Genomic DNA, 12,490 nt, shown 5'->3' with positions numbered 1-12,490 from the left:
GTAAGACTATATTTAATGATAAGGTTGAGGTTTTGGAAAGATTAATATGTCAAGTTTAAATATAATTATCTGTATCTGTTATGTCTAGATTTTATTTTGATTTAAACTTCATCATATACGCAGTATATTATATATCAGGTCGAATTAAAATACATCATATTTTCATCTAAAGTTCATCCCTACACAAATAGCATCACCATAAAAATAGGATGATTCCATTCCACAACACAACTTGGGAAAACTTTCAGATATCAAACGGTTCAACACAAATTCTTTTATGTAAGAAATCCAAGCCAAAACTACGTACCAAAAAATGTAACGTTTTAACGGTGACTTTACTAACTGCAGGCCGTTCATGAGAATTTTGTGGTCTTTAGGCCAATCAAGAAACTAGGACTCTAATCAAGGATTTAAATTATAATTTTTATTTTTGTTTTCAACTAGGTTACGTTTATTACGGTTTTAAACGATGTCATTATCACTACATAAGGGTCGTTGTTATGGTTGCAGGCCGATTTAAGTAATTGTTTTTAATAAAAAAGTGTTGAAAAAATAAATTTTAAGGATAGCTCCATGATATTAAGTTTTTGAAAAATGGATCTCTGATAATAAATATTTAAAAAATAAAATTTTAAGAATATGCTAATAACAACAAATATTGAAAAAATCGACTTCTAATAAAAATGAAAAAATTGGACTCACAATAATAAAAAATACATATTAAAAAGAACTTAAATTTTAAAAATATTTCTCTAATAAAAAATATTGGAAAAAAATGAGTCTCTTATAACAAGTATTAAAAAAATTGGACCCTTAATAACAAATGTTGAAAAAATATTGGTAAAAAATTAGACACTTATACAGATATTAGAAAAAATAAATTATATGAATAGACCCGTAATAATAAATATTTAAAAAACTGAACCATAACAATAAACATTACGATAAAATAAAATTCTTAATGATAAGTATTAAAAATAATTAAACCTATAAGTAATATGAAATTATTTTTTTACAAATGTAATGTACTGTAAAAATTCTAGGCGGATGCCCCTCTTATCTAGCCCTAGATACGGCCCTGTAAGCTCCGATCGCCTTGCGAACAAGACAAAACGCTGTTTGTTGTGTAACCAAGATTGGCTACAGCCTATAGCGTTTAAGGTTTGCTAACTATGTTGATCTTTTTCTTGCTTTTACTCTTTGTATTTATCTTTTTTTCTTCTTCTTGTTTACTTGAAAGTATAGAATTTATTTGGATGAAACTTCCACTCAAATAAAAGAGGCTATAAAAGGAGTGTTTGATTACAGGTGAAATAAGTAATATCCAGACTTGTCCATTGATGCCAAAACAAGTTTAGGAAAGCTCATAGATAACTGACTTTCCTGAAAAGGATTGATACAGATGGATTAACTCTCATTAACGATTTTTATTTATTAGTCTGGAGTGATTACGATGTAATATATGTTTATAATCTTTTATAATCGTTGACAATGTATAAATATCCTACATACTCAACTATTCAAACTCGAAATTTCTAATAATTTTTTACATAACTATTATTTTTGAGAAAAATTTAAAAATTTAAAAATTTAAATGTTTTTCTTAAATTTTTTGATTTACCGTTATTCTTTTCCCTTCCATTTAGGTTGGTGTAAGCAAATTGCTTTTCACAGTGCAAGATATTCAAAAATTAACAATTTTCTTAATTTGTTAAATCTTTATTCTGCCAATAACAACAATTTTAAATTCATCATTTTTAACCCTGCAGGTCATTAAACTATGAAAATGCAGTGTTCCAGCAAGTGGAAAAGAGAGACAAATTAGAACTAGAAAAGTGGAAGAAATGGTCTTCAACCTGCACCCTCTTTTTTTAATGTCGAATATATTTTCAGGATTTTTTTTATTGTCTCTTTAATAATGATATCTTTATGATTTGAACTTAGATTTAATTTTTAATAACGTAATGTATCATATTATTGCACCCAAAGTTAATAAGTAGTTTCCAACCTTGTTTAAAACTTAAATCAACACGAACAAAATAACTTTACGGATAAATAAATTGTTGTTATTCCTTACGAGAAAGGAGACATGATGGCCACACTGCTAGAAAAAATCCCTTTAATGGCGCGCATTGCGCGTCATCTATGGGTGCGGATGACACACAAATGCCTATCGTTGAAGCCACCGACATGAATTTTAGATGACGCATAATTGTGTGTCATAAATCTATGACACGCATTGATGACACGCTTTATGACTCACATTTATGACGCACATTGAGCGTCATTGAAGCACCCATCATAAATGAAGATGACACATATTTGTATGTCATAAATTTATGACACGCATGTATGACTCACATTGCGTGTCATTGAAGCACACGTCATTAAAAAAGATGACACACATTCGTGTGTCGTGATTATATTTCGTAAATTATATATATATATATATATATATTGTAGATTGACAAATAATCAAACTAAATCACATTTAATGCCTCATAATACTTAATATATATATCATATTATATATAAGCAATCCATTTGTATACAATATATTCACATTAAGTTATCAAAAATATTGTAATCATATGTACTATCTATGCTGCACAAAGAAGAATTGAAACCAAAGCCTTTGAATTCAACAATATAGTCCTAGTTCACATAGAGTGATTTCGTTGGATGTAATCAAATAATGCACTTTGTTTCCATATACTTAGAGTTTTGAGCATCTGGATAAAAGCCACAGATATGTGCAAATAGGCAGTGTTGCCAAACCTGTATTGACAACAACAAAAATGAGGATGCTTAGAATATACAAAAACGATATCAACAAAAGATAAGCAAAATAAAACAAAGATGTCAAAATTTTGTACAGCCAGTACATAATAAGTTCCATATCGCATAAGCAATTTGCAGCCTATAGTATAAACCTTTTGGCAACTCAACAACTTAAATGCATTTAAAATTTAATTTTCATTAAAAGTATAAGAAAAAACAAATTAGTGCTGTCAGAACCAGTTTCAGGGCAAGGCATTAAGATATGAAAACACGGAGCAAGACAAATGGCAGTAATTCAACAAATTAGGATCCTGCTTAATTAAGAAACTTCATTATGCAGAGAAGGCAACTTGACCACTCTGCCCCCAAAAGAATTGGAATAATTATTGCCCTTGTTTTCAGTTGAACTTGGTTCAATTTTTGAAATCTAGTTTTTGATTTTTCAAAGGGACGTTTTCTTCCAGCCTGAGATGAATTATTCAGGAGAAAATATCTCCTATTTTCTTCTCCTAATCATCTAATGTTAAAAGGGAATATGTTGTTTTAAAATCTGAACTACTCTTCATAGGATGATGTCTTCTCTTCTATTATACTTTGTTGGATTCAAGAAAAGAAGTTTATATTAACTAATATCAGGACAAGTTTTACATTTTTTTCCTCCCATTTTTTTCTAATATATGTACTTTCTTCTTCTTTTATAGGTAAAACATGCTAATGAACTTGAAAATATCCTAGCTAAAACGTTTCTTAGGTTGTTGTCAATGAGGGCAGAAGCATTTCAAGTTTTGAGAAGAAAACCAGTACAAGTACATAATAGTCGGCACTTGATTTGTCTTCTAAATTATGTTGCTTGACAACTTGATGTGATTAAACAACTAACTTGCCTTGAGGAATGATTATGTGTACACCATTTTTGCAAAAGCAATCATGACAATCACTATATTTTGCCACTTGTGGGTGAAGACTTTTAATTCTTTCCTTTTAATACACACTAACCTCTTAAACCTGTTTAGCATAGGTGTCTCTTTACGTCCTGATTATTTTACTATATATATGTTTCAGCTCTTAAATTTGACTACATATGGCTCTTAAATTTTGATTTCATTCATGAACTGAGGCTGCCTAATGTATAACTTGATTTCCCTTTTTATCTCCACCTACCAGCAAAGAGAGACATCATGAGACTCATTTTATTGTTTCTAAAATTTAACATAACAAAATGGATTCTCTAAATTCACCTTACTCGTTTTATGCTAGGGTAAAAAGAACTACATGTAATATAATTAAGGTCTGAAAGTAAAATCTCATCAAAGCAAAATGGTACGCGTTCATGGAAATGCCATCATTTGGTAACATCTAAAAGTGAAAAAATATGATAGCCCATAAAGACGATAAGGTATTTCATGAAACATCAATTCAACGGGGCAATCTTCATACCTGAGCTCCGGTAAAGTCAATCTTGTTTCCCTTCTCCAAGAGATCATCAACCGCTTGTTCCGTTTTAAAAGTGATGAACCCAAAACCACGGGAACGATTGGTGGCATGATCCCGCATGATTTCGTGTTCTCTAACTTCTCCATATTGTATAAAGTAGTCCTTGAACTCATCTATCAATTTGCACCAAATAGATTAACATTTACGAGAAATATCTACGATGAATCAAGGCATTCCGGATAAATGGCGTGAAGTTTCAATATTATATGCATTAAAGAAATGAAGATACTGGTATCACCTTCGGATACAGTTGAAGGAATTCCATCTACAAAAATCTTCCTAGTCTTGAAATCTTTACTTCCAGAAGCTTCTTTTGGTATTGTTCTCTTAATGTCTACCTAAAATGATAAAAACCGAGCCAAAGAGCAGTAATTCAAGTCAAAAGCGAAGCAACATACATCGGACTATGGTAAGGAAACATAACAATAAACAAAACATTGAGACTAAAATGGAGTCTTACTTGATTCCCATTAATAACATGAGTGTCCTCAATGACTTTATCAACCACAGAAGGTTCTACATAAGTCACAAACCCGAATCCACGAGGTTGTTCTGTTTTCCGGTCCTTCATTATCACATAATCCGTAATTTCACCATATTTACCAAAATGCTCAAGAAATTGTATTGCAAAAGATACGTAAAATAACCAAATCGAAATAGACTACATGGAAAGTAATTCGTGCTATAATCATATTCAAGGAGATTAATAAAAATCTCCAACAAACAAGCTAAAGAACTAACCCGAACTTGTCTCTCTCGCTAAACCTCCTATAAATATTTTGCTGCAAATTTCCAAATATCGAATATATTCACAAATCACTTCTAAAGTATTCATGATAAAAGAGGCCTTTCAAAGAAACATATACCTCTAAACATATCAATATAATCCTATATAAGTCTAAAGAAAAAGAGAAAATAAGAACCCTAATTTTTCCTCTTTCCCTTTTATTTTAAAATGACATAAATTCCAAACTTATAACAAAAAATGAAAATAAAAAATGGGTATTATCATTTCACTTAAATTTGCGAATAATTTCAAAGTCATTAACTAAAAGGTAAAGGAAAAAGGCTCAAATTTTCTCATTACTTTTTCTATAATTCTCTTAGGAAACATAGTAAATCTAAAGGAACATATACATATGTGTATACAAATAATGATTCAATTTACGTTTTTCACGTGTAATTAAGCAATGGGTAATCGATAATTTCAGGATTTTCCTCGACACCCCCAAATTTTCTCAAGAAACAAACAGAATAAAGGGGAATATATTTACCCAGGACTGGCACCATCGCCGATGTAAGGAGTAGACTTGTTGTCTTCAGGATAGTCAGAGGATCTAAAATGGTTGGTTTCGGCGTCGGGAAGGGGTTCACCGCCTCGAGGGTCTATCAGCATAGTGGGAAAAGAAGGAAAGAAAGCGTAACCTAAAAATGTGTTTCCAAAGTTTTTGAAAGCATTTAAAGCGGGAAAGCATGCGTACATGATGAAAATAATGGCAAAATTAAAAGACGACTTTTACAGATGACACACAATTAAAAGTGTACTCCGTGTTTTTGAAATTTTTTTGGATTATGACTATTAAATATGACATACATTATTGTAAGTCATAAATCATTCAGATTTTAAGAAACATGACATTTTTTATGACACATTTTTTGCAAGTCATAAATTAGCGCGTGTCATCGTTCGTGTGTCATTAAAGGTATATTTTCTTGTAGGGCCAAAAGATGATCGAACGGTGAAAGACAGTAAGTGAGCGGCTATAACTTTGTTATGAATGAGGGATTTTATTAATCAAACAACAACAAATTTATTATCGAGGAGTGAAAAATGAGTTCTACAAAAAATCAACAAACCTATTTCATCAATGTGTATTCATAAATCATAAAACCTAATAATAAACGACCCAACAAATTATAACCTAATCAATTAACAAATTAATAAGATTATTGTCTAATTACAACTTATTTTTAACATTCTTCTCACTTTCTTAACTTTCTTGATCTTCTTTAGAGTTGATTCTTGAACAAAAAGATACAAGCAAAGTGTTGCAAAAGTATGCAAGCAGTAATTCTCAACCGAGAAATGGAAAGAGCTGGTCATTGATAAAGAAATATATTTTTTCTTCATTCATCATTTTATCTTTCTTTCTCCACTCGTTCATCTAAAGTTCCCTAAAAAAAATTGTTCCCTTTACTTAGGTGATTCAAGGAGAATTAAAAATGCCATGCTTCCTTGCGTTCTGCTTTACGCTTAGGTGATTCATCGATAATCGAAAGTGCTATGCTTCCTTTCGTTCTACTTTAGATTTAGGTAATTCATACATCGAGAATCGAAAGAAATATGCTTTCTTTCTTTCTACTTTAAACTTAGGTGATTCATTCATCGAGAATTGAAAGGGCCATGCTTAGAGGTGGTAAATCGATCATTTGGATCTAGTTCAGTTCGAGTCATTTTGGGTTGGATTCAGGTCGAATTAGGTCATTTCGGGTTTTGGTTTTATTCGAGTCTATAAAAAGTCGGGTCAGTTTGGGTATCGAATCGGATCAATATCATATCGATTGATTTTCAATTCGGTCAATATCGGATTAGTTGATTTTCAGGTAGGGTCAATATTCGATCAATTATTTTTACTTTGGGTCAACTTTGGATCGTCAGGTCAATTCAGGTTGAGTTGGTTATGAGTCATATTAAGTATATGTAGAATTCTTGATATATTTTTTGTAAAAAAAAGTGTATTTTTTTAAATCTTATCATTTGTGTTCAATTTCTTTCAAATACAATTATCATTTAGGGATTAAAATTTGACTCAAACTAGACCTATAAGATATGTTAGAGTTTGTGATATTTTTTTATTGATTAGGACAGAGAAGTTTGTGATACGATCTATTTTATTAAAAATAAAGTTTTTAATTATAAATTTTATTATCAATTTAAATTTTTAGATGCTTAATGATCAATTATAAATATAATATTTTTATTAAATTTAAAAGTAGTAATAATAAAATATTTATATTTGAATAAATATTATTTTAAATATATTTATAAATAATATTATATTATTATATTATCAATAATATTTTAATAAATAAAAATATATATCTTTATATTGTAAAAGTAAGTTATGTGTGTAGTGTGAAAATAAGTTAAGTTATTTTTATATTAAATATAAATAACTGTATTTTTTATATACAAAGGAATTAAAATAATTTGTAAATTAATTTAATAATTTTGAAAAATTATTTTAGTAGTTCCAAGTAAAATATTAAATTAATAATTCATAATTTATTTTAAATAAATTGAAAACCAATTTAATAACTTTGAATCATTAGGTAATAGAATCCAAAATGAAATGTAGAATTAATAAATTATTATTTAGATTATTTAAAGATTAATTTAATATTTCGGTTCATTAATTAATGGAATCTAAAATATATATTGAATTAATAAATTATCATTAAATTTAAAAATAGAAAATAAAAATAAAAAAATTAAATAAAGTTTAGTACAAATTCTGAGATGATAAAGTTATTATTATTTTACGGAATTAGAATAAGAATATAAAGTTATTTAATAGAGAAAAATTAGTTTTATCATAATTATTAATTAATTAATTAATTAATTAATTACCGATTAAAGTTAATGTAAATTTATTTAATTATTAGATATTTAATTAGGTATATGAATTTTAAATTTATATGTTTAATTAATAAAAAATACTTAAAGTTCAAATCAAATAAATAATTAATATATATACTCAGATTTTATCTTACTAGTTCATTATTTAACGCATTGCTAAAAAATAGCTAATAATAAAAAATAAAGTATTCATACACTTTAACTCAATTACCGTGTGTCAAAAAACATCAATTATTGGATTAAAACAGGGTCAATGTTTAGTTTAGATCGACTTTAGATAAATTAAATTCGGATTATTTTTGGTTCGGGTTATTTTTTATTTGGCTAAAATTTGGGTCGATTTAAGTTCGATTCATTTTTCAGGTTTCGGGTAAAATTTGGGCCATCATGGTCGGGCCTATTTTGAGTCTCGGTTCAAGTAAATCGATTCAAATAACTAATTCGAGTCAAATTTGTCATGTCTAGCTATGCTTCCTTTCATTCTACTTTATTCACTCTTTTCTTTTCGATCTCACTTATTGAACCTTCTTTTCGTTCTCACTAAACTGTGAAGTTTTCAAGTTCCATGTTACCTTGTGATAGAAGCAACATACCATGAAGAAACATGTCATAACCATTTTTTATAAATAATTAAATTTAAAAAAAATTATGACTTTATTTTATTTTTTTGGATTTTGTTTAATTTAAAATTTACTTTGGATTTGGAAAATTGAGAGTTCGATGAAATTTGAAATTTGGAGTCGTCATTGATCTTTGAGTTAGGTAGATGAAAAACCTAAAATGTCATTTTAAAATAATTTTAAGGAAAATCATTTTAAAGACAAAAAATGGTCTACGTGTCACCAAAAAATTATTTTTTAAGGATTCAGGAATCAATTACTCGTGGAGGATGATTAACACTCTTACAACGCCCAAAATTGATACTTCTTGATTATATATACATTGTCTAAGTAGTGGAATTTTACAAAGTTGAATTCAAAATTTAAATTACGATTGTTTTATTTCGATGAATTTCTTTATAAAATACTTAACTCGATAAAAATGATTTAATTCACTCGGTTTTATCTAAGAAGGATGTCCCCTTACTACATGAATTAACAAAAATTGAAATCTAGTTATGTTGGATGTAATTTCGTTAACCCACGATACTAGACAACATTGCTTTTGATTCTTTTAGAAAGCGAGAAAACAAATGCATGAACTATGAATGCAACAGTAATAAAGGACATATATAAAATGGATGAAATGTTCACTTATCATGGAAAAAAATAAAATGAAATACTAAATAAATAAAAATAAAATAAATATTTATTTATTAAAATGATTTCATTATACAAAAATATGAAAATGTCAAAGCTTATACATTTGTTTAAAGTGAATAAAATATGTCTAACTGATTTAATATATCATAAATATAAATAAGCAACAAATAATAATAATAATAATAATTTATTTGAATAATCCTCGGAATGGTGCCTCAAATTTTTAGAGGTCTTCCATAGGTTAGTCTAGTCAAACACTGAAGACGTTATAAATATTAAAAAGTCATTTCAAAATATAATATATATATATATATATTAAAATGCAAAATCATTTTTAATATAATATATGTATGAAGACTACTATATATATTTTGTCTCATATATGTTAAAATATAAAACAAAATGTACGTATATGGTAATAGTAATAATATAAGGATTAAAATAAAGCAATAAAAAGTATATGGACTAGAATATATATAAACGATATAACAAGTACTAAATATGTAATTAACCCATACAATCTCATATTCAAACCAAAGGCAGTGACTAAAATAAATACGAAGCAAAACTTAAGATCCTAATCATACATCACATATTAATACTCTACAAACAAATATAAAGGGTTAACACAAAAAAATTATCAAAATGATGTGCCAAAGGTAAAACAAATATAAAATAATCTCAAATGAACACAAAAGGACTGAAATAGAATGCAAAGCAAATAAAGATCTAGAAAACTAAAAATGAATATTTCATTTAATGACTTAAACAAAAGTTAGGAAAGCTATGAGCCCTCACCATGTAAATAAACCCTAGTCACTATGTGTGAATTTCATTACACCAAATGGTGTCACTAAAGGGCTAAAAATAAAAATACAATGACCACTATATACATTTACCCTATAAAACAAGGATTAGATCGCAACCAATAGAGATAATAAGCACTAAAATGAACATAAACCCAAATATCATATGTAGCTAATTAAAATAAATTCTAAAATGAGCGGGGATCAAAACATAAGTATAGATAAATTATAAGGTTCAAAATACAAATAATCAACTTCATTTAATGACTATAATAAAAGGATTAAAAATTTGGGAGGACTTCTCATAATATTAACCCACAAAGACAAAAATGCGCGAGTATAAAGAGACCAAAACGCGTCGTTTTGGAGTGTGTGTGTGTGTATATATATAAGGGCTTGGAAACCTAATTATAAAGAAAAGGGAGAGTTCTCTCCCAACTCCTACATGGCCACCACTCACTGACACTATCAACGGCCGTACTACAAGATTAATCCAACACTAATTGAACCCGATCAGTAATATAGTGATAAAATTGCCCTTTTCACCGAAAAAAGAAATAAAGTTTTTGAAATAATTTGTAAGAAAGAAGAAATGATATTCGATTTGTATATGATGAAAATGAGAGAAAACTTCTATATTTATAGGCTGATCAGAGGGGTAAAAACGTAAAAAATAAATCAATTATAAATAATGATTTATAATCAAAATTAATGGTCAAATAATTGTAATTTATTTGATGTAGCTGATTGAATATGGTCCCAAAATCATTTAGGTCCGTCCACAAAATAGATGTTGAGAATATTTTAAATCAACAAAACAAATTGCTGAAAGTAAGTTCCAAAAATTAGGATGTTTTCTGCTCTAATAAAGTTTTGAATATGACCCCAAAATTGTCTACGTTCAAACTCTAGAAAGTCAAATTCCAATATTAACAGCTAGCACAGTTGTTACAACATTATTAATTTGCGGATTACCAGCTAGCACAGTTGTTACAACATTATTAATTTTTGAATTACCAGCTAGCACAATAATAATACAAACAATTTTAGCAATTAATCTGATCAATTTAAAAAGAAATTATGTTGCTTATAAATATGTTTTTAAAAATTCTCATTTCAGTTTTACAAACATTAGTTTCAAAAAGATTCTTTTGTATTTTCTCTAAAAAAAAATTCTCTAAAAAATACAATGCAAACAAATGTATCAAAGACACCATCACAAACGAAGCCGCCAAGAATGATGGCGACACACATATGTGGAGTTATCAAATTACATTCAACAAAGGAAGGTAAAAATGATTTTTTTTAAATACTCTTCCCGAATTTTCCATCTGAATATGAGATATAACCAACAAGGTTATCCTAGAACTGAAATCATATTAGAGTCATCTTCACATCATGACAAGTAAACATGCTTAAAATTCAGATAAGCAAATGGATCGATCTCACTGAAACAATGAAGAAAGAAATTGAAAATGGCAGGTGATGGTTAGAGAAGCAAAAGACGGTAACAAGGAAAATAGAAAAATATCAACGAACTACATGCAATGAGCTGTAATCTGTGAATGAATCTCGCGAGTGAACAGGGCCGACCCAATACATGTGTCAAATGGGCCTTAGCCCAGGGCAACATGCTTGAGGGGGGCAGCAGTTTGCTAAATAACCCATCCGTTTTGAATCTCTTTCCAGGCTTAAGACTGGCAAAGTCCAAAGGCAAAAAGAAGCAAGGAAGCAATTGGAGCAGGATATTCACTTGGTCAATGCTCCGCTCACTCTTGCACAAGATTCATCACTTCATCTTCCAAAAATCAAAGTCAATGTGTCCCAAGCCCAGACAGAAGAGAATCAGCCCATGGAAGAGTAAATTTGGTTATGTTCTTCCTCAGTATGGTATTTATCTGCCACCAAAATTTATGCATGAAGCTCTTAAGTGTCAAGAGTCCTTTATTGTGTCTAATCTAATGGTCCAGGATTTTGAATAGCATATTTAAATGTCTGCTTTGATTAGCATATTTTGGTAGTTCCTAATTATGGAAAACTCATTAAAAATAAATTTCGAGGCTTGATTTTCCCTTTTAAATGGGGTGTTACATGCCATATAACTAAACTTAAAATAAATTTAAAACTAGAAATGGTTAAAAACTTAGAGGGGTTAATAAGAAATTTTGTTTAGAATTAATTCGGTTAGTAAAAAATTAAAATCCAAAGATATGCTTCTTGATATTGCGGTTAACAACTTAGAGGGGTTAATTAATTACTTTGAAGAATATAGGCAAATTGGGTTTGACAATGCTATTAATGAAGCTAAAGAAATAGCATATAATATTGGGGTTGAACCTCAATTTCCTAAAAAACGTATTTCTTATAGAAAAAACAATTTGATGAAATTCCAAATACCGAAAGAGAACAACAATCTTCTCAAGAAGCATTTCGAAAGAATTACTTTATTATTCTTGTAGATATGACTCTTGTTCAATTGAAAAGTAGATTTGAACAAATGTAACACT

General features: G+C 28.7%; 1 protein-coding gene across 1 annotated transcript; it reads right to left on the bottom strand.

Moving 5' to 3' along the window:
• Positions 1–3,869: 3,869 nt before the first annotated feature.
• LOC120129222 (heterogeneous nuclear ribonucleoprotein 1-like) lies at positions 3,870–5,671 on the bottom strand. The gene is made up of 6 exons (XM_039146790.1): positions 5,550–5,671; positions 5,017–5,057; positions 4,736–4,899; positions 4,514–4,613; positions 4,219–4,388; positions 3,870–3,938 (listed from the first exon to the last, which is right to left on the bottom strand). Exons 1-6 carry the CDS (start codon positions 5,669–5,671, stop codon positions 3,870–3,872), a joined length of 666 nt encoding a protein of 221 aa, XP_039002721.1.
• Between the last annotated feature and the right edge of the window lie 6,819 nt (positions 5,672–12,490).

Source organism: Hibiscus syriacus, unplaced genomic scaffold (genome assembly GCF_006381635.1).
Source record: "Hibiscus syriacus cultivar Baekdansim isolate YM2019G1 unplaced genomic scaffold, ASM638163v2 tig00110483_pilon, whole genome shotgun sequence".
Lineage (NCBI taxonomy): Eukaryota > Viridiplantae > Streptophyta > Magnoliopsida > Malvales > Malvaceae > Hibiscus > Hibiscus syriacus.
This window is presented reverse-complemented; position numbering and strand designations above follow the sequence as displayed.